The sequence below is a fragment of the Oreochromis niloticus genome, linkage group LG7 (assembly GCF_001858045.2).
Source record: "Oreochromis niloticus isolate F11D_XX linkage group LG7, O_niloticus_UMD_NMBU, whole genome shotgun sequence".
NCBI lineage: Eukaryota > Metazoa > Chordata > Actinopteri > Cichliformes > Cichlidae > Oreochromis > Oreochromis niloticus.
Window position 1 is genome coordinate 33330409 of NC_031972.2, and position 22490 is coordinate 33352898.

The following is a 22490-nucleotide window of genomic DNA, read 5'->3' on the forward strand; positions in this document are numbered from 1 at the left end:
TTTCCTGGGACAAATGCTTGTACACTCCCACAGAAACATCCAGAAAGAAGCTTTGTGTTAATTCTGTTCTCTTAAACAGAATCTGTGACGAGCTAAGATTTGACACAACTCTGTTTTTATTCAACTGTCATCCTTTCTAGCCCTTTCAGTCGGGTTTCGGTCCTTTCACAAACGATATTGTAAGTGGTGCCGATTCTGGTGGTTGTTCTGCTTTTGTTCTGCTGGACTTGAAAGCTGCTTTTGATACTGCAGGAGTCAAAGGTTTGCCTCTTAACTAATTTGAGTGTTACATCTAGAATTATACAAGGGTCTGTCTTGGGGCCTGTTCTTTTTTCTTTGTATATGCTCTCTCTACCTCCAGTTATTTGTCAACATAACCTCTCGAGTCATTGCCATGCAGATCATTTACAGTTGCATTTAGCTGTGAATCTTAGAAATCACTGTTCTGTAAGAAAGTGCATTTTCAATATATATTTAAAAAAACAAACATTTTTTGGCAGGTTATATTGTTTGTCCCTTGACTATTTAATGAGGGGTTAACAGATAAACTGTACCTTTTAACTACTTTTGTTACAACACATACTAAAATCGTTTTGTTAAATGTAATTTTGTTATTATTTTTTTAATAGAAAAGAGTTATGTTTACTTTATTTACTTTATTGCACTGTACACTAAAGTTAATCAATCATCTGTTGCTAGTCTATTAATAGTGCAAAATGCTGCAGCCAGATTACTGACTGGGACAAAAAAGAGAGATGACATTACTCCAGTGTCAGCAGCCTTGCACTGGCTCCCTGTGCAGTATAAAGTGGTACTGTTTGTGGTTTTAAACAGGGTTGCACCTACATATGTAGAAGCTATGCTGAATCCATCTCACAGTTGATCTTAGACAAGCATCAGATGTGACTTTAAATCTACGCTGAAGACACCTTTTATTTGTGTGACTTTCTGTAAAGAGTGTAAACGTGATTTTTTTACGTTTTACTTTTAATACATTTTAATTTGTATTGTAAAACTATTAAAAAAAAAATTGCTATATAAATAAAACGCACTTACTATTTGTATAAGGAATAAAATAAAGTGAAGGATGTGAAATTCTTCAGAGAAGATGGTCTTGAGTACAGTAGGTTCACTGTAAACTGTTAAACAAACTCCCCCTGAAGGTACATACATGACCGTGACCCTCTGCTGAAGGTTTGATTGTTTTGCATTCCCGTTCAGCGTGGAGGTGGGCGGAGACTTTGTGTTTCGCTCTTCCCCCCGAGTCCCCTCCTCGGAAGTAGACGTATCAGTCTATATTCCGTTCTTTTATTTTTATATATTTTATATACAACAACCCCCTTTTATCCCGAATAACGATGGACGACTAAAGTGAAGTGCGGGTACCCGTTTTCACCCTTTTCTCTCGTCCTTGAACCGAGTGGACCGGATGAAACCCAACTGTGGTCTTCTCCGCTTCGCAGGGGAGGTAAGGCTCCAGGCTCCGGGCTCCGGCTACTTACTGGGTCTGACTCAGCCATTTAAATGTCCCTGCTGTGTTATTAACGCAGTCTGGAGACTCTTGTACGCACCACAGCCTTTTTTTTGTTTCACAACAGTGGAGAGCAGTGAGCAACATTTTCAGCGATGTTTGTGTTTTTAAACAAGAGCGGATATACATGTAATCGCATGTTACGTCAGCTAGCGAACAGCTAGCCACGTCAGATTAGCTCAGCTCCAGAAGATAGCCGGATTCGGGGTTATATCATAAGGAAATGGTCGGTAATACACCTGCTCTTGAAGCCTCGGTGCTTCCCAAAGTGAAAGGGACTTCCCGGTTGGATATTCACGGTAGTTTCCCGATAAAAGGAGAAATTGTTTGATTTTAGTTTGTCATAGATTAGACGATGACTGATGTGATTACGGTTAGCTAGGCTAGGTTCAAAGCTAACGTTTCAGATCAATGAGGTCACAAAGTTTAAGCATCTCCAGGAGCTTCAGTACCCCCAAATAAATACCCACGGCCTTACAGGAAATGTAGGGTTAGAACGTTTATATTTTCGGAGGGTTAAACAATACATTTACATAAAAAATGTTCTCCATTTTTGAGAGATTATAATGGTAAATTTACAGGAAAATTGTATTTTTTCTGAGGGTAAAAAATGTACATAGATTAAAGCTGTAAATTTGCAGGGGAAAAAAAGGATATAAAATTAATAAAATGACAAAAAAAATGACGTGTAGTTTGAAATGACATTAGTATTAGTACAGGTGGAAAACGGAACCTTTTTAGAGATTGAATGCTAAAATTATATATTTTTTTTTAACGCAGAGATTAAAATGAGCCATAATAAAGAGATTGTGTATATTTTCAGAGATAAAAATGGTACATTTACAGAAAACGATTATCTTGATAAATTGCAGGAAAAATTAAAGTCTTTAGAAGTTACAGTGACAAAAGTACAGTGAAAATAATAAATTTTAGAGATTCCAGTGGTAAATTTACAGTATATTTTCTGGGATTAGTCAAATGACAGGGGGGGAAATGTCTAATGTATTTAGAGATTAAAGTGATAAAATTACACATACAAAATTCAAACATTTGAAAATTTTTTTTTTAATTCTATGGATGTAACCAACAATATTATTAAGTCGCCTATGGGCATTTGACATCAGCTGTTTTCTTTTTTTTGTTTTTAATTTATTGTTATGACCATTAATAATGCTAATGTTATAATAATAATCTGTTTCTGAATCCATTAAAATGGTGTACATATAAAAGAGGGACATTTAGGACAGCTGCAGGGAACAAGACACACATTTAGTAAGAAATAAGTGACGCAAGACAGAAGTGGAATATAATCATCAGCTCCTCAGGGTTCAATTTATTAAATTTTGAAGGAGCCACAAGCCTAGACGGCGGATTCATGACTGTGTTTGCCACTTTCAGTAAAAATTGTCACTTCTTTGTTATTTTTAATCCCTCACTGAAAAATAAAGACGTATGCTTTGGAAAACCAGATTTTTGTTCCTTAAAAATGATCCCTTAAACGTGGTTTTGTGAGTATAAAAGCACTGGTGCAGTCCTTCTTGGTGGCAATGTTCTAATATCCTGCCCCTCCAATTGTACAGGTAGCTGTATCCAGTGGGGAGGTAGGCTCAGCCCAGGGAGGACACGATGAAGTTCACCGAACCCTGGGGACGCCAGAGGTTGTCTTTTCTTTTGGAAAAGGCCGCCTCTAGGGAAGCCAAGATGTGGAAGGTCTACGTGCCAAAGAAGCCTTCCTCACAGGTGAGACGCTTCCTCGAGTCACCCTTGTTTATGTAACTGATGTATTCACATAGGTAATTATTATGATTTGACATGGAAACACCGGTGTGGGAATTGCACTACAGCAAATTTATATGTAAAAGTATGTTTCCCTTTAGAGGTGGTGCTGTTGGTAGTTAAAGCAGAATGATGAGAATTATTGTTGGCTCGTCTATTCGATGCTTTTTAGCTTGGAATTCATGAACTATTTTCACTTTATACATCAGAAAATTCAATAAGCTATATTTTTCTCACATAGTTATGAGAGGTATTTGTAGATAGTGAAGCTGAGATAATAAACATTGGAAATACTGGAAAAATCTGTTGTTTGCTTCATTGTTTGGCTGGGATTCTCGGTTCTTGGCCAGCCTTTCCCAGCTTCTCTCATGCTGTGCAACAAATAAATTGTTAGTACCATGCAGCAAGAGAAGACCATGAGTGAGTGGGGCTCACAGATATACAGAGTGGAAGAGTAACCACAAATCTGTGCATACTAAGGCAAACGTGTATAGCTACATCTCAGCTGATTAAAAGAAAAAAAAAAAGTGTTTCTTCTTTAAAAGACAGATTACTTCTAAATAGTGTGACTGCAAGCTTTTGGTCCACTGGAATTTTTTTTTTGTACATACGCTGAGAACCTTGTTTTAATCTTCAGTCAGTTTTAATGTGAACAACCACCACTGGAACAAGAGATATATAGCAAAAATAATCAAAGTAAATATCCAACTGCCTCCAAGAACTGTGGATGTTTGTGATCTGCTCTTTGCCTTTTTATCTCAGTAACCCACCTGATTAGCACATTTTCTTTTATTCTGGGACCTCCTGATTCACAAATGCAGTGTGAAATGACACAATTTTCCCACATGCAGCAGGCGAACTGTAAGTGAGGCGCGCAGATAGAGAGGGAGAAACTTAAGGATGCAGGTAAATGACAAAGAGAAACTAGTATGTGTATCCGTAAATCCATTCATCCTAAAGGAAACAAAGAGGTGAATGTTTTACAGGCTGCCTAAATGGTTCTTTAGTGAGCTTTACTGCCACAAGGCCTCAGCCCTTACTGGCCATCTTATGTAATCTTTTGCACAGGCTTGGGTTTCCATCTACACACTGAAACATAGAGCCAAGAATTTAAGACGAGGCTACTGAAAGGAGCTGGCACCAGTTCAATAAATAGAGGTGCAGGCCAAGGGGTCAGCACTGAAAGGTCTTTAAATGTCAGCACTGAAATATTGGACAAATAATACCGGACAGGTTTAATGTGTTAGGCGACTGAAAGTTCACATTTTCAGAGACGACACAGGTCCAACAAAACTGACTTGATTTCTGTTGATTATCTAATGATTGTCATTCTTTTTATGGCTCTTGAATGGTGCCATATCAGCATGTTGATAATGGAGTTGCAGGGAGTAGTCTGCTCCCAGACATTACCATAGACAGACACCGTGTAATCACAAAGCAGCAGGGCAGAAGAAACATGGCGTTGAGTCACTGAACAGTCACTCGGCTCAGCTGGTCTCGCCCCGTTTACTGGGAACGTCTCGACATGTCGTTATTTGACGTCACAGAGGTGTCGTTTCATCACACCCTCGGGTGGTCTCGCCCAGTGTACGTGCACGTTCTCACATGATGTCACTTACCTGTGAAATTCTTTATATTATGTCTTAACCAAGAAGGTTATTAGCAAAGGATATTGCACAGTTTATCAGATGGTCAAAAATAAGAAAATGTTTAGAAAATGGAGATTTAGTTTTTAGTCAAGAATAACCCTCCTACATGCCTTTATAACATGAGCTATAACTAGTTTAGTTCAATTTAGATATATTTTTTTGTATTTCCTCTCCTCTCTAAGCCCAATTTAAGCTTAGCATTAGTGTCAGCTTAGTCTTGTTTAGCTAAATATTAGACATATGTCTCTAGCAACTAATTCAGGTATGTTCTTCAAAAACACGTTATCTAGTTAGTGAAATAGGATTGGTTATTCAAACAAGCAGCATGAACCTTGTGCTGGGTTGACAGGTTCAGGTGACCTTTTTCCTCTGTCTCAGGTCATGACCTGGGTCAGTAATCCTTGTGTGGTGCTGTGGTGGATTTTGATTCCTTACTAACATATTTTTCAGTGCAGCGATCGTCCCGTCACGTGTCTCAGTTGTTGTGTTTTCCAGCTGGTGGAGGTTTTTGTTGTTGTTGAAGGTGGTGGTGTTCTCTCAGGTATCACCCTGTTTGTTAAATACAGAAGGTTTTGTCTTTTTTGTCTGCTGAGTGTTGATACCATTGTCCAAATACACCCAGAGAGCAATGCAGGGGTAGTCATGATAACACACATAACATCACCTGCATTAGGTGACTCAGGTGTTTTTATGGTCCCATGGTTACGTGCGCTGCAGCAGGCACACGTCATGGCCAGAAGTATTCAGATTAGAGCTGAAGTACCTATTTATTTATATAGCATATTGAAAAACAATTTAACAGTCTATGTATGCGAGAATACAAAGACTAGGGTATATGAGAGAAGCGCAGAACACAATAAACATGAAACATCCTTTTTATCGTTTAGTTTGTGGCAAACAAAAGGATAAAATAGAACTTTTCTACTGAAAGTTTGCAGTTCAGATTCACCTACTGCTTCATCAACAAGGAGTTCAAGGGAGCTAACAGGACCCATCAGAAGCTATCTGGAGATAGCAAGATGTTCTGGGAGCTAAATCCTGGAAGCTAGGGTTAGACAACAGCTAACTGGGGCTATATTTAGAGAAACATCTGGCTGAGTCTTATTTTAAATGCGGAAGAAGGTCAAGAATTAGTGTGTCAACCTCTGTCTCTTTGTGGAAAAGCTAGAAACAGGTGTTGAAAGGTCATTTTTATACTGCAGGGATTTTAGTTTGGAAGGGTAAAAGGGAGAAAGTCACCTCTAGAGCCTCGTTGCCATGGCAACTTCTACAATTTGGGGTGGGAGGGGTAGATCTCTACTGTCTGCATCAGGCATCCAGAGGGTGAAATAGATGCAGATGAAGAAGTGGGGCTCAAACAAACATTTATCATGTGAAAAGTGAAAATTGAATAGAAACAAATTCTGACTGAGAGCGGCCGTGACTTCTGGTTGACAAAAACCTTCATTTTGACATCTCTGTGTATTATGGAGGAATTGGTGGAGGGTAGAGACACTGTGTTTTTAGTTTTTGGTTAAATTTAAAAAAAAAAAAAAACTGCACAGGTTTAATACAAAAACTCCAAATTTTAGTGACCTGTTTAAACTTTGAAGGACATTTTTACCCTAAAACATGCCCAAGAGTAACGACTACAGGTTAGGCTGGGTTTGTAACTTTTCATGAAGATTTCACATTCATTTAAATGAGGATTTTTGACACAGACTTTTAAACATGGAAAAAATGGGATATATTTGATTTAATACACTATTTATACCCTTCAGCAGGTATATTGAGAGCATCTCCACATAGGAGCTGTTTCAGTCATAACATCATCCACTTAGAAGATCACTGAGATTATTCTGACTAATACTTTAGTATTCAACCAGTAGCTTAAGTAAAATCAACCAGTATCTGAAGATGATGCCTGGTTAAAGACTGTTTAGTCTCTGATCCTGCTATGTCAACATGTGCATTGTCACATGAGCTTCTATCAGGTGATGTCTAGTAAAGTTCAGGGCTGTAGAGCATATTTTGAAACATCTCCGATCTGCAGAAAGTTCATCTGGAAACCAATAGTAGACCTGGGTAGTTTTACTGGGTCAGAAACCTGCTTATGTTTGCATATAAAGTTTAACAACGAGGGATTGCATATGTTACTGGAACACTGAAATTAACCTTACTTAAAATAGCAAAAAGTACTACAAATGAACCTGCCAAGCTCATTCGTAGTACTGAGCTGATAACACAGAGGCCAGTAAACTCCAGCAAATGATGTAACAGATAGTTATTATGTTTATCAGTGCCTTTAGCCAAGTTTGCAGAGTGGAGCCCAGTGTTAGAGGTCAAGGAGGCAGTCGGTCTAATCAGGGTGTTAAAAACAAGAGGAGTGCTCAAACACTACAGTCACAGTGAGCAAAAGTCACTAAGCAAAAAGTCAATGAAACATCTGGGACTAAATCTGGGTAAATCTGGGACTCTCCACCATTTGACCCTAGAAGTGAAGAAGCTTCTCGGATGAGAAGTGAATTGTCTTCAAGCAACTTAAAGAAGTCCAGGCGCTTTTCTTTCCAAGCTCCTTAGACTCAATGAAACATCCACATTTTGGATAAAAATAAATCCAGACTTGGTGGTGAATTTCTGGGCTAACAATCTTGTGTTGTGTAGCTTTTTGGCATTTGTAATTTTTTGTAAAAAGCATTTTTAGATTGGAGAATTTGAAGAGTTTCTTAACTTGACTGGCACACCCTGCAGGAAGTCACAGGAAGCCTTGACCATCCCTCTGATAACAATGATAAGGGATGGCTGGCCCAAGTTACCCTGAAGACACTGCAGAGACTATGTAGCCGGTGAATCGTTAGAAAGAGATGAAAGAAGTTAATTTAAGTTGGTGTCTGGGTTACTTCCCTTAGCCTCTGACTGAGCTTGTCTTATGTGTCCAGCCAGTACAAACAGGCTGGAAGTAGGCCAGTTGTTTTTAGTTTGGACAGTCGAGAGCTGAGAGGCCAGATGGTGTCACATTGCAGATTAATTGGCCGGTACATTCAGCTGTGCTTTGACCTTTGGCCTCTCCTGCAAATCCAGTGTTGGAAACTGTAAGCCACTTACTTACGGAAGCTCTGTGACGAATCAGAAATTTTTTGGTCTGAAGTTTTGTTATAGCATTTCATTTAAACACGGAAACATCAAAATAAAAACTAAATATCTTAAATCCTGGTTCATTCTGAAAATTGATCATTTAATGGCCAGTCCAATACATTCACCAGCAGGTTTAAAGTGGACCTATTGTGCTCTGTTCTTTATTTTCATATACCTATATAGATTATAGTTCCAGAAGTGAACATCAGCATATGTACAAGTGATCCCTGTGAGACAAAACTTCAGGCTTCAGATTGCTGTGAACGCTTGGTTTGAGAAAGTTTTTTCTACTCTTGGCTTTCTGTGATGTCATAGAGGCTCAGAAGCCCCACCCACTTACTGTTTTTGATGATGAGGGTAGCCAGTTAAAATGGTTTGTTTTAGATGGAAGATGAACTAAAGTACCATAGGGGTAAGAGAGACAAAAGTTATTTTGAACTACTCCACTTTAGTAGAGTACAAGAATATATAAAATGTCCGTTTTAGGTTAGTGTCAGTTTTGGCACATAACTGACTGTTACATGTGGTTACAGTGTCTGGTAATTTGGAGCTAATGGCAGCTTTGAAATGTAATTACCACCTTTGTCAAACCACTTTCACACACAAATGAACTTTTGGTTCATGTCTGATGCACAGATGCCTGACTGTAATGAGACCTGTTGATGTTTGTGTGTTAACAGGGTCATTGTTTTTGTAGAAACATGCTGCTGTTGAGGTTTTTAGTGCTGTTTGATGGTTTAAGCACTGTAGCAATCTCAAAACCTTTAGTAAAACTAAATATTTGTGCGACAGGGGTAAAAAGCTCTGAGCTATAAACTGAAATTATATTGTTTTGTAATCTGTGTTTCGTCACCAAAGAGGAAAGGTTAAATCAAATGTGTCCAGTTCTCTTTTATGAACCGATGTAAGTTTTAGTCCATCAGAGTGATTAAACTTTCAGGTCTCAAAATGCCTGTTTAGGGGTTAAGACTCTGTTTTACAGTTTTTAAATGGTCAGAATTTGTGTTAGGGTTTGGCACTGTAGAGTGATAGTTAAAGGTTTGGTGATGCATTCATATTAATAATTGTCCACACAAAGAAAGCCAAGGGACAAGCTGGTAACACTGAATATGAAATAACATTAAGGCAGCAGATGCTCAGCAGCACATCCACCAAGTCTAAAGAGGATGAACATTTGACGAGTGTAGCAAAGAATAGATGGATGGGTGGGAAAAAAAAATCTCTGCTCGTTTATGATAGTATAGGGCAGGGGTGGGCAACTCCAGGCCTCGAGGGCCGGTGTCCTGCAGGTTTTAGGTATCACCCTGGGTCAACACACCTGAATCAAATGATTAGTTCATTACCAGCCTCTGGAGAACTACAAGACATGTTGAGGAGGTAATTTAGCCATTTGAATCAGCTGTGTTGCATCAAAGACACCTAAAACCTGCAGGACACCAGCCCTCGAGGCCTGGAGTTGCCCACCTCTGGTATAGGGTGACCAATCGTCCTCTCTTTGTTTTTTTTTTTGGTTTTTTGCACTTGTTGACTTGTAAAAGCCTATATGACATTTTTGATTTCACCATTCATTAACCGCACAGAGAAGGCATTGTTTAAATATGTAAAAGTTTTTTTTTTAAGCAAACACTATTATTAAAGTTCTTCATGACTGCGCCAAGTGTCCTCTTTTTTGGAAATCAAAATATGGTCGCCCTATGATAGTAGGATTTGGCTAAAAAAAAAATATCCATCTTTTGAAACATTCTTTCTCTTTTATCTTCATTTAAAGCCGTTTTTCACCTGGTTTTATATGTCAGACCTGCAGTTGTCACATTTTCTACTCATTTATATTAAGGATGCACTTTGTTTTTCCCAAAAATCGGTAGGCTACAGTTTTTTGTTACAGCAACAAAAACTTTAATAGCTTAAATAAAGTCAAGTAGCTCATAAAATGAAATATGACAACATGGAATTGCAGAAAAGATTACATTAAACCACTGTAGCCAAATAAAATAAAGGGGCTGAAAAAGCAGCAAAATACCCCAGTAAATTCAGTGTACTGCAGAATAATAAAACAATGAGATGGCTTGTTAAAAAAAAGCACAGCAAAGGTCGGATAAGTTTAAAGTGGCTCAGTAGACATATATATTTTACAGTTTATTATTGTGCACATGGGTTTTGCAGTGCGTCATCATGCTCTAACAGATTTTGTTGCAGGGTTATTGTCATTCTGCAGTAATTATATAATAAATGCAGTTCAAGATAATTCATGTTGAACCATTCAACCAACCAACAAATTAAAAATCCAGCGGAGTTTCCAAACAGAAAGCCTGTGCATGGCATATAAATCCATTTTATCTCAGTGTTACAAACTTGTGAGAAGGGTGCGTCAGCTGGTGAATTCTTTCAGTTCTCAGATGCTTTACAGAAGGAATTCTTGGAATGTTTTTGAGGCAGATCTGCTGGCAGGTCTAATCCGCCTGCCAAGCTGATTTAAGATCCTGTTTGGCCCTTCAGTAGAAGTGTGTCAGTCGCAGAAGCCTCCTCAAGATTGTCCTGAAATACCTGAAATCAGATTCCAGTTTGCTGTCTAACCTCATTTTGCCCTGTCGAGGAAGTCTTTGAGAAAAAAGGCTCTGCAAGATTTCCAGTTTCTTTGTTTGTTTGTTTTTTTTCCAACTTTGTTCCAGAAATAGTTCAGTGTTGGGTATAACGCTGGGCTTAAACCTCAGTGTTTCTGCAGGACTGCGTTGTAGAAATGGTAACGGAAGATGACTACTAATAGTTATTATTAAATACAACACATTTAAGTAGCTTTCAAAGCATTAAATAAACAAGTTTTAAAAAATTATAAATAATATAAAAATATATATAATATAAAAATATGTAAATGAAAATTGCACAGTGGCGTACTTTGTTGTATATTGTAGGGAATCATGAATGACATCGAACCCTTGAGTTAGTCTTAATGTTTTGGGGTTTTTTTGTTGTCTGCAGGATACAGACATCTCCCCGGCCCAGCGGGACGAGGCGGTGCGCTGGCTGACGGAGCTCCATGGCAGGCTGCAGCTGTACCCAGAGACGCTGGTGTTAGCTGTCAGCATCCTGGATCGCTTTCTCGCTCCCATCAAGGTACGTAGAGAGCAACAGGTGTGCTGTAAATCTTGCTGTTAGCATGTTAGAGTTTGCAGAGAGCAGCCTAAACCTCAAATCAGAAAATCTGAGTGTAGGGAATCTTTTAAAAAGTAAATGTAATAGAACTCATAATAAACAGACAGTAAGTGATTGAAAAATGTGCGTTTAAGGGAGGGTTTAAGATTTCAGAACCATTCACTTCACTTACATCAGTGGTTCCCAAAGTGTGGGGCCCGCCCCCTAGGGGGGGCGCAGAGCTATTGCAGGGGGGGCGCGGCATGAAAAGGGAAAAAAAACAAAAACAACGCTTGGACACTGCTAGCACGGGGCGCCCACACAAACGCAAAGCAGGAGATGAAGCATAGCTGAATATGTTTCCAAACCAACTTCATTCTAAGCCAAAGACTAGAAAATATGGTGAAGCATATCTTCCCTTTGGTTTCACCTGCACAAGTGCTGAGGTAGGTCTCCCTGCAGAATTAGTTTTCCCTGCATCGGGAGCAGCGCTGGGCTGTTCAAATCACGGACAAACAGTATCCCACAGCTGTTTATGTTTTTGAACCCATTTTGTAGAGGGTTTTTTTGAAAAATGTATTGATAGCAATGTTGAACATTATTACACAGGAAAAAAAACAACTACATGTAAAAAAATTACACCGTGATGCCTCTGCCTTTCTAAATGCAGGGACAGTAATGGCCTGTATATGTAAGCGTGTAAAACCTGCAGAGTCAGATTAACAGTATTTTGTCTCTATCTGCCAATCATCTCATGTAAACAATAACGTGGCGCACAGTGTGACGTGAAAAAGGCACATACCTTTGACATTGCGTGACAAACTCTGTATTCCTTGTCCACACGTAAACGCAAAAAAAAGGAGTTTTAAAAAATCTCCGTTCTCGGTGATTCGATACGCCGTTTACATGTGCCCGAAACAGCTGCGCGTTCAAAAATACCCGTGTAGGTGCAGACGGAGCGTAAAAGAGTTGGTAGTTTATTTTCTTACTACCTGTAATTTATTGCAGATTATTTGTATTTGCTTAATTGTTTAATAAATGTTTGAGGTGTGAAATAAACCGCAATGGAGCAAAATATGGGTGTGTGTGGTTGAAGGATGTGTTTGTGCGTGTGCGTGCGCGCGTGCACGCGCGGGGGTGGGGGGGCGCGAACATTTTTCTTGTTAAACAAGGGGGGCCCAGCAAAAAAAGTTTGGGAACCACTGACTTACATCATTTACTTCACTTCGTGCCAACACCATGGCAACTTATGCTACAAAGCAGGCTATGTTTGCCTAACTAACTAATCATTCCTGGAAGATCACTCGATGGTTTTTAGAGCCTGTCTAAGACTAGGCTTGTCAAAGGTTTGATGGCTAGTTGCCAGTTTACGGAGCTTGCAGACAGTTGACGACTACAAAAGGAAAAAATTTAACCATCAAACAAAATCATTTCCAGACCATTGATTTAGCATTAATTTGCCTTCAGAGTAAAAGTTATGTCTTGCCAGGACTCTGCAAGCACAGTAGTCTGCAAATGACTAAAGCAATTGCCATGATGTTTTTGGTGCACCTAACAACAGCCTCCAGCAACCACTCATCAGGCAATTGGGGAATACACATTTCTGGCTAACAAACTAAAAGTGTAAAGTCATTTTTAAGGCTCGCATTGATGGTGTTTTCCTGTAAGCATATATCAAATGACAGACATTTCTTTTTCTTCATTGTTGTTTAGTTTCAATTTTGTTCTAAAGAAATCTTCACTACAATCAAACGTTTGTCAGTCTTAGACCTTTATCAGGATACTGAAACTCAGATATGAGATACAGCAGATAAACATCGGACTCTGCCATCAATGAAGGTCATCTTATTAACAACAGAGTGAATGGAGGCCTTGATGTTTGGACTGCCACTATTATAAAACACATAACATTTATTAAAGTCCTTTTTATTCCTCAGCGGCCTCACGTAGCCCAAAATCGAGAATGAGAGTGATAACATCTGTATAATTCTGGTTTCCTCCAGATACTCCAGAATATGAAAATACTAAGAATATCCTATGATCCTAGTGTGACTCAGTTTTCTCTTTGAACTTGAAATCATTAGACTAGGTTAAATGTATCATGTTAGACATAATCTATATTCCCTAATTTGCATTAAGGTGCAATCTTTTTATTGTAAACACAGGATTTATTTTGCTGTTTGTCTACTCTGATGGACTAGAAAATGTCTGATTTTTATGTATGGAAGCTAAAATCTGCTGCTCAAGTGTAACAGCACATAAAGGAAGCAGACTGTAAAGGAAACAGAGTTCTTCTCACAAGACCTCAGCTTGTTAGGAGGGGCGATGTCAGAACGTTCTTGATTGTTCTTTAAATTTCCTGCCTCATAGCTGATGGTCTGCGTTCATACAGGAACAGGAAGCGTGAGCTCCAAATGCCCCGTCAGCATCCCTCCACACAGACAGGAAGTTTCTTACTGAGGTTTATCAGGAGCTGGTCTCTGTTTATTTGTGATAGCAAACACTACCTAACACTGTGTATCTGTGTGTGCTGTGTGGCTATCTTCATGAGTAGCTTTAGACCTTGGAATCGTGGAGATTTTGGCCTGTCCTCACTAGAGATGGACCGATCCGATATTACGTATCGGTATCGGTCCGATACTGACCTAAATTACTGGATCGGATATCGGAAAGAAATAAAAATTGTAATCCGATCCATTAAATATCATGAAAGCACCTCACAAAACTTGTGACATGGCATAACTCAGCTCATAACCTTAGCATGTCGGAGCATTCCCACGTTAAGCTTAACAACCGATATATGGAGCGACTGCCTCTTCTCTTTCCCTCCCTCTCCTGTTACTACTTCAGTCATGAAACTGATCAATGATCAGCTGATTGGCTTTTCTGTCGCGAGTCCGTCTCTTTTCTTTGTTTTTGGCCCACTTTGCACCAGAAAGAGGAAACCAGCGGCTAAACAACAGCAGCACGTTTAAGCTTGACAAGCTGTTGTTAGAATTTATTTAATATTACTTTCTACACCAGGATCCTTTTCTACGTAGCTGACAGCTGGTAACTGTGCAGGGGCGGGTCTAGCAAAGTTTAGCCAGGGGGGCCGATAGGGCATGAACAGGGAAAAGGGGGCACAAAGACATACTTTTCTTTCTTATTCTCATTTAAAATGTCTAGCTTTTAATAAATAATTATCTGAATCTTACACCCAAAGTTTTAATCTGATGTAAAATGTATACAAGTCCATTACTGTATATAGTAACTATTAAGTCACTAGGTAATATACCCTAGTGAGCTATAGTACTTTTTCCTTTGGGAAAGTACCATCTGTGCAGTCTGCAATTCTGTTGAAGAAAGATGTTGAATCTATTTAATTATTCTTGAAAAATAATTTATATCTGTGCATTTTTTTTTTTCAAACTGCATCAAATGAAAGTTGATTACGTCGATTAAGCATCATGAGGTGGAGGGTGGGGGGTGGTTCACTATTTTTTTTTTTTTTTTTTTTTTTTTGCTGGGAGTTTGCAACCCTATTAGTTAGGTTGCTTAATATTTCTGCTAAGTACTCTTTAAAATACCAGAATAGGGAGGATGGAGTAGGTTTAAGTTTATTAGATTGATCAGTATTGCTGAACTATGAAATATTCTGGGTGCAGTGTATTTTTTACATGCAGGTATAACAGAATAGCTTTAGTGTTTTGTTTTGTTTTTAAACTTGAGTATGAACTTATACAAAATGCAGCAAGACATTAAAAAAAACAGTTTTATTGATTAAAAAACACACAATATCGGATTCATATCGGTATCGGCAGATATCCAAATTTATGGTATCGGTATCGGACATAAAAAAGTGGTATCGTGCCATCTCTAGTCCTCACTCGCAGATACATTTGGATACTTTGGAGCCGGACTGACTCAGATACAGTAAGCAGAGGGCCATAGATTGAACAACTGGATAGAAACATGGCTTCTGTTAGCCAGAGGAGTATTAGCTCTACTCTGAGCTTGGTTCAGCCCATCTCTGAGAGCTCCCTTTGGAGGAAGCTCGTTTTGCCATCTTGTATCTGTAGTCTCATTCTGTCTCTACTCACAGCTGATGACCACAGGTGAGGGCGGGAGTGTACTTCGACTGGCAAATTAACAGATTTACTTTCACCACAATCAACTGGTATACTGCTCATATTACTACAGGCACTGCACCAGTGCACCTGTCCTTTCTCACTTCAGTCCCTTCCAACTGGTAAGCAAAAACCGGAAGTGGAGGGGCGTGTGTGCCCGAATTATCCCAGGAACCATGATGTCAGGGGCAGTTTGCCCCTGGTAGGGTCTCCCAAGGAAAATCAGTCCTGAGTGAGGGGCCAGATTAAGAGCAATACAGAAATCCCCTCTGATGAAATAGGGGTGGCTGCTCATCTATCAGTCAGAAGATTGGTAGTTTCCCTGGCTCTTCTAGTCCAGAGTTATTCTTGTTATTTTTGGTGGTGGCAGCAGTAGTATGAGTTTAAAGATCTGTGAAAACTCTGTAAGACAGGACTGACCTTCATCATTTGGTGCGATGCAAACAAGGTAAAGTAAAAACCAAATTCAGGTAACAAAATGTTGATGAATCACAGATTTGTGTGCAAAACACTCATACATATGGTTATGCACACATTCATGAATGAGACCCTTAAGTCTCTCGGCTGGTTTGGGAACACTCTGATATTCTCCTGGAAGAACCAGAGTACGGTAGTAGCTAAAACTGAACCCAGCGAGACAGAGTAGATGGTGAAAAGTTTTCAGATTGATTAAACATATAATCCTTAAATTATACGTAACTGATTCACTGATCATGTTAACTGTTGTCAGGCCCGTCCAAAGTACCTGCGCTGCATTGCCATCGCCTGCTTCTTCCTGGCTGCCAAGACCTGTGAGGAGGATGAGGTGAACATAGACACACACACGCACACTAGATTGTAGGCAGTGCATCAGGACAGTTAGAGCTGACTCCTTGTGTGTGTTTGCCAGTGTGTGCCATCACTGAAGGAGCTCGCTGCCTCCAGCGGGTGCGGCTGTTCTCCCTCAGAGATCCTGAGGATGGAGAGGATCATCTTGGACAAACTGAACTGGGACCTGCACACCGCCACTGCGCTGGACTTCCTGCACATTGTACATCTAATCACACACAAGCACAAATGCTTACACGTTATTACTTTTTAAAGTGATTAAAGTCAGCTAGTGACACCTGGGGGCAAAAAGAAGTCACTGCGGTTTTTTCTGTTTTTATTTTAATGCACTTAAATCCAGTTTTTAGAAGTGCTTTTTCGTGCTGTTGTTGCTTCTAATTCAAACCAGTCTGCAGTTAATTTCACAGATTCTCTTTTCTTCATTCAGATCAATGAATTTTTCCTCTCCTTCCTCTCCAGTTCCACGCGATGGTGCTGTCGTGTCGCTCCGGGTTCTTGGACTCCATGTTGGGACTTAACCGCTCTCAGCACCTCGCCCTGCTCACTCAGCGACTCTACCACTGTCTGGCTGACCACACACTCATGCAGGTACACACACACTCAGTATTTCTTACTTTACAGATTGAAGATGTTATGCCTTCAGCACGGAGCCTTTCATACCACTTTTCATTTAAATATTAAGATAACACAATAAATAATAAAATTATGATATTTATGTATATATGCAGTGTTATGACCTCAATGTCAAGGGCTGTCTTGGCTAAGAGTGAGTCTTTGAAGGGTTAATAATCAATAAGTATAACCCCTTATAGTCGCCCCACAGTGGAGAGCCCCTACTACTATTTTGAAAGCTTTGCTAACAAGCTAGCGCTGGCAATTTATGTCTCAGGTTTTCCCTGCTGGCTTGCTCACTGGCCAGGTTGCTGGTGTGTAGATCTGATCTTGTCCTGCTGGAATGGATGCTCTTTTCTGCTCTCAATATTTGCTGTGAGCTCTAGGGTCACTCTGACTAGAACCTGCAGAGCAAGAACAAGGTCACAAACTTGCCACATTTACCAAAAATATAATCTTTATCATAGGAAACACCGCTTACCACAGTCATTCATCAAAAGTGTGTCTATAAAACACATTTGCTGTTACAAGCTGTGACTCCAGACCAATTTAACGGCACCAAATTTAACCTGGGCACAAACCTTTAACATTTCCACTTTCACTCGCTTCTCTTTTTATTTAGTGTGTCATTTTGTAACCTTAACTTCAGCTTGGTTTTTTGAACAGGTTTGTCCCTCATGTGTTTCCATAGCTCAGAGGATCCATGCTGGCCTTGGCCCTCTTCACCCTGGAGCTGGAGAACTGCTGTCCAGACTGGCTGGCTCTCACTATCGAGCTGCTGAGGAAGGCGCAGGTATCAGTCTGTCAGTCTTTGGAGCTCTGTCATAGTTCGGTTTATCTCTGAAGACTTCAGGCGTTCGTGTGACCTCTTTAGAACAACAACTTCTTTGTGGGATTGGGATTTGATTGTAGCTTTCCAATGTCATTATAAGTCTACACTGATGGGCAGCCATGTTTAACATACAAGATGTGTCAGAGAGCAGCAAGGGGAAGTAAAAGCTGTTAGGCTTGTTCCTCTATTTGCTGTTCAGTAGTTCGAGAAAACAAGCACACGCACATTGTGTAATATTTCTCTGGTGTGGCATGATAAAAAACCTGGAATCTGATTGGTTTTTGTCATCCTAAGAATAAACGTCCAATAACTATATGCAAAGAAAGACATTTGAGGCTTTAGCCAAGCACCAGCTGCAGATGTAAAACCATTTACCTCATTTAAGAAAGTAGAACTTTAAACTGTTGAACAAAAAGGAAACTGTGGTCCTCAAGTTCCTCGAGTTCCTTTCCAAGTTCCTGTTAGCATTAAACAAACAAACAAAAAACAACAACAAATTATGTGATTTTTTTTTTTTCTTTGTTTGTTTGTTTTGTTTTTTTCTTAAATCAGTTTTTTAAATTTATTTTTCCATGACTCACTCTGGATGGCAGGAAGACAAACAGGCTGAAACACAGAAAGGAAAAAAGAGCAAATAAATACCAGCAGAGGGCGCTACACCTGTAGCATGACTGCAGCAGAAAGGGAAGAAATGCTATGAGGAAAAACAAGGAGAGGAACTAATGCAACTACTGAGCATCATGACTTTCAGGAGGAGAGCTCTTTTGTCAGACAAAGGGCACCAGCGGTCACCTCACTCATATTAAACACAGATCTGTGGAGGGCCTTCTCTTTGTTTTTACCTCATTTTTTACTTTGTGACTCATCAGAGTAGAACTGTAGGGAAATGGGTCAAATAGAGCAGCGGTCCCCAACCCCCAGGCCATGGACTGGTCGTTTTGTACCGGGCCGCGAGAGTTGAGGCTCAGGTGTGAAATTTATGGTTTTCAGGGATTTTATCGTTAACTCGGTTTCCCTGGGTCTTTTCCCATGTGTTATGAATAAATCTTCTTTTTTTGGTAGCGGTACTGGTTTTATTTTGTTGTATTTATCCGCAACACCTTAAAGGCGGGTCTGTGAAAATATTGTCGGACATAAACCGGTCTGTGGCACAAAGAAAGGTTGAGGACTGCTGAAATAGAGGATCTCCATCGAATGAGTTGTGTTTTACAGTAATTAGTCAAAAATACTAAAAAATGTGACTAGGTGTAAGAAACAGAAAAACAGCTCTGTCCCTGTCCCTTAAATACTTAAAGGATATTTTACTGTATATAATAAATTCACTGTTCTGAAACCAGGAACATTAAAGGTGGAATATTTTCATGTGTTTTCTATATTGGCGTGTAACATGCTTATTGAAGTAGGATGAAGGGATTTTAACTGGAATACGTAAATAAATTTTCCTCCTTCTTACTTCGATGAGAAAAGTGGCAGAGCGTAAGTGGTGTCCACACAGGAAGTGATCATCAGTGGCGTCAAGCACCGTCAGTTGAAACGAGTCCTGGTGGTGTGCAGTGGGCAAGCCTTAAGTTTTCTGAATGTCCAGGCGAACAATTGAAGTGACTACCAATGAGAGCGCAAGATTTTGCTTTTTGATGTATGGCAGGGTAGTAAATATATTAGAGGGTTACCCAGGCAACAGGAGCCTGGTATGTCTGCTGTCAACTGACCATCAGCGACAAAGCACAGGTCACATGACAGCCATTCAGAAGCGGTAAACAAAGCAGCTGCATTCTCATAATCTGTGTGTGTTCATGAAGATAAATTATCACTTTTTTTGTTTTCATACCAAGACTTTTTTTTAGTTTAGTTTCATGTCTGTAGTATTTTGTCCAGATAAAGCAGCGAGGCGTCACCATGACCACAAAGAAGTAGGCAACCACTGCAGTTTAAGCCAAAGCATAAAGTCATTTTTGACCAAACCTAAACGGGGAACATGTTTTTACTTTATAACAGATTAAAGATGACGACACGTATGTCTCGAATAATGGCAGCCTGTCCAAGTGTGGACTTTTTCACCTTTTAAAATGAGAAAATGTTGATTTTGTGTAGCAGGAGGATGAAAAATTGTGAACACAAACATGAACGATTGCACTAGAAGTTAAGACTATTTTACAAGCTGCGGTGGTCAAAATGAATTTTACTAGTTAAAGGCGAGCACACGTGCTTCTCTGTCCATCACATCAGCTCAGGGCTGCAGAGCTTGTGTAAAGAGAAGTCTCTCTCTGTGTTCCTCAGATCGACAGCTCTGAGCTGATTCGCAGCCGTGAGCTGGTGGCTCGTAGTCTTTCCACACTGAGAGCTTCCCTGCCTCCGAACACCGTGTACATCTACCAGCCCCCGCAGCCTACACCACCCTGCTGCACACTGGGTATGTTTGACTTCTACATCAGAGCTGCTTATCAGATTTTGCTGGAGCACAGTGTCTGAACTCTTTCTTGAAGCACATTATGCTACTGAGCCAGTCACTAACTCGGACCTGTGAAAGTGTTTTGCCACTGAAGAAAAAAAAAAAAATTCTTAGTGAGCCACATTTTATATTCATAGAGCAAGTGTTGGCATCAGAGGGCGTGAGCTGTATTTGTGACGTCCTCCTTTCTAGGGACCATCACCTCCACCACCGAGTCTTCCAGGGACCACGTCACCTCTGCCCAGCCACAGTCTACTGCTGGTGGTGGGGAAGAGGAGGACAGCCAGCAGCCTTTGAGTGCCATCTCCTCCTCTGCAGACGGCAGCATCCCAGCCCTGCTTTCTCCCCCCAAACACCTCCACCATCTTAATCACCTGCAGAAAGTCACACTGCGCTGCAAGGCCTCCACCAAACGCAAGGTGACTCTGTTCTTCTCACATTTGATATTAGACCCGACCTGATGTTATTTTCTCTGTTTCCTGTCATATATGCACTGTTGCACTGTTTTTTCTCCTCTTGATGATGTCAGACAGAAGGGAAAGCCTCACTCTGGTCCTCATAGGCACAGAAGCTCCACCCACCTGATGTTCAAATATTCTAATTGCTAGGGTGAATCACTCAGACAAGTTTAGTGCTAAGGGAATGAAATGGAGTTAAATGAGGCTGCTTCAAACAGAGGATGAACTGAGCGGCTCAACCAAGAACAAAAGAGGCTTATTCTGAACTCTGAATCATGCAAAGCTACCCTAAAATAAAAATATGGAGCTGAAAATAAGCAGAATATGAGAATCAGTAGCTGCAGCAATAAAAATCTCTCGTTGTCCAGGTGGAGGAGATGGAGGTGGATGACTTTTACGATGGCATTAAACGTCTCTACAACGAAGACGTCACCACCACCAATACCACCGCCGTCCAGGAGGGGGCGATAACGCCAATAGCCGGAGGAGGAGGAGGGGTTCTGCCAGCTCGACAGGAAGGCAGCTCCTCCCCCTGCCCGCCTCTGCAGCCAGCCAGCGCCTCCTAGAGACCAAACAGGAAGCCGTCTACCAAAACCGCCTTGACGCCAACATCATCTTCCTGTTTTCAGGAAACTGTCGTGGAAGAAAAAAATGAATCTTTCCGACTTTAAAAAATTTAAGCATGAGAGATTCCGAGTAAAAAGCAGCAGCTCCGAGAGGAAAGTTGCCCGTCACAGTTGCCGCTAAAAAGAAGATGATGTTGGTGGTTAAGACTGTTTTGGTTGCGGTGAAACGACCCCCGTCCCGCTCCCCCCCCCCAACTCGGTGTGATGCTGAGCTGTTCGTGTGGCCTGCAGTCAGCTCCCATCATCCCCTGCAGCGGGGACAACAGAGCCCAAAAAAATATTTAAACGTTCAAAAACTAAAAAACCTGCCGCTGCTACTCTGTTCTTATTAATTCTATTTGTTGAACACAAATATGAGAAAAATCATCTAAAAAATTATAAGTAGAAAATACTGAAAAAAACCTAGACTTGACTTCCTGCATCTGTTTGTCACCTTATATTTGTCTTTATTTTCATATATTTATACTTCTATCCCGTCCCTCCTCAATCTGCCTATTTATAACATATTCATAGAGAGTCTGAATCAAACGTATGAAGGTTTGTGTAGATTATCTGTAGTTTTCACCCTGTTGGGGGGAAAAATGTTTTTTGGTTTTTTTTGTTTGTTTTTAGTAAAATCTGATTGTTAAAAAGATGCTGATATAAACATTTACTTTCCTTTCAAGCTTGTTGTGACGCTCAACTGAATGAACGCGTTTCGCCCACCAAAGGTTCATTTACTATTTGTTTTGGGGCCCGAAAAGCAGCTATTTGTGGATTGTGTGCTTTGAAAAAGTAAGAAAACAATCTGGCTGTGAGGCATGAGAGTTAATAAAAAAGAAAACAACTCTGACTTAACTAATCCTGGCTAACATGATGTTATCCAGCTACATTTATCCCCAATCCTGAGTTGTGCTTTTTGGTTAAGCGGCTGCTTAAAATTAATAGACAGAAATATGTGTTTTAAGCTGTTTTTTCTATGGAGTTGAGTGACTATCTTCACTTTGATGTTCAAAGCTAAAACACTCTGTTTTGTTTGTTTTTTTTAAAATTCCTTCATGTTCAGTATATTTTCCTTCATGAAAAAAGCTCTGTTGTTCCTGCTGTAGGAGTTGCCGGTGGCCATGCCAGGTCCCCGAACGCACCACGGCACCAGTAAATAAAGAATATGAAACTGAGCATGTGCTGTGTCTTCCGTTTGTTCCAGATCACTTTCACACTAAATAAGAAAATGGGTGAAGAGTATCACTGCAAAAAAGACAGTGTTATACCCACAGCTGTTGGAGATCTTTGGCTTTGCTATAGAAGCAGTAAGGCGAGCTCCTGATGTCGTTTCAACACTAAAAATCAAAGTATAAGATTTATTTGAAAGGTAACATCTACCGTCATCATCTTGTT

The 22490-nt window shown here is 40.1% G+C and overlaps 1 protein-coding gene across 1 annotated transcript; it reads left to right on the forward strand.

The window, feature by feature from the left end:
* Window positions 1–1235: 1235 nt before the first annotated feature.
* Window positions 1236–22270, forward strand: ccni (cyclin I). The gene is made up of 10 exons (XM_003440186.5): window positions 1236–1468; window positions 3112–3271; window positions 11047–11181; window positions 16039–16113; window positions 16198–16338; window positions 16596–16724; window positions 17440–17541; window positions 19858–19990; window positions 20222–20448; window positions 20856–22270. Exons 2-10 carry the CDS (start codon window positions 3158–3160, stop codon window positions 21051–21053), a joined length of 1254 nt encoding a protein of 417 aa, XP_003440234.1. The 5' UTR covers window positions 1236–1468; window positions 3112–3157; the 3' UTR covers window positions 21054–22270.
* Window positions 22271–22490: the final 220 nt, after the last annotated feature.

Coding starts and splice junctions, on each gene's coding strand:
- ccni (XM_003440186.5), top strand. CDS start 3,158: ATGAAGTTCACCGAACCCTGGGGACGCCAGAGGTTGTCTTTTCTTTTG. Junction 16,725..17,439: donor CTGACCACACACTCATGCAG/GTACACACACAC, acceptor GTGTTTCCATAG/CTCAGAGGATCCATGCTGGC. Junction 17,542..19,857: donor AGCTGCTGAGGAAGGCGCAG/GTATCAGTCTGT, acceptor TGTGTTCCTCAG/ATCGACAGCTCTGAGCTGAT.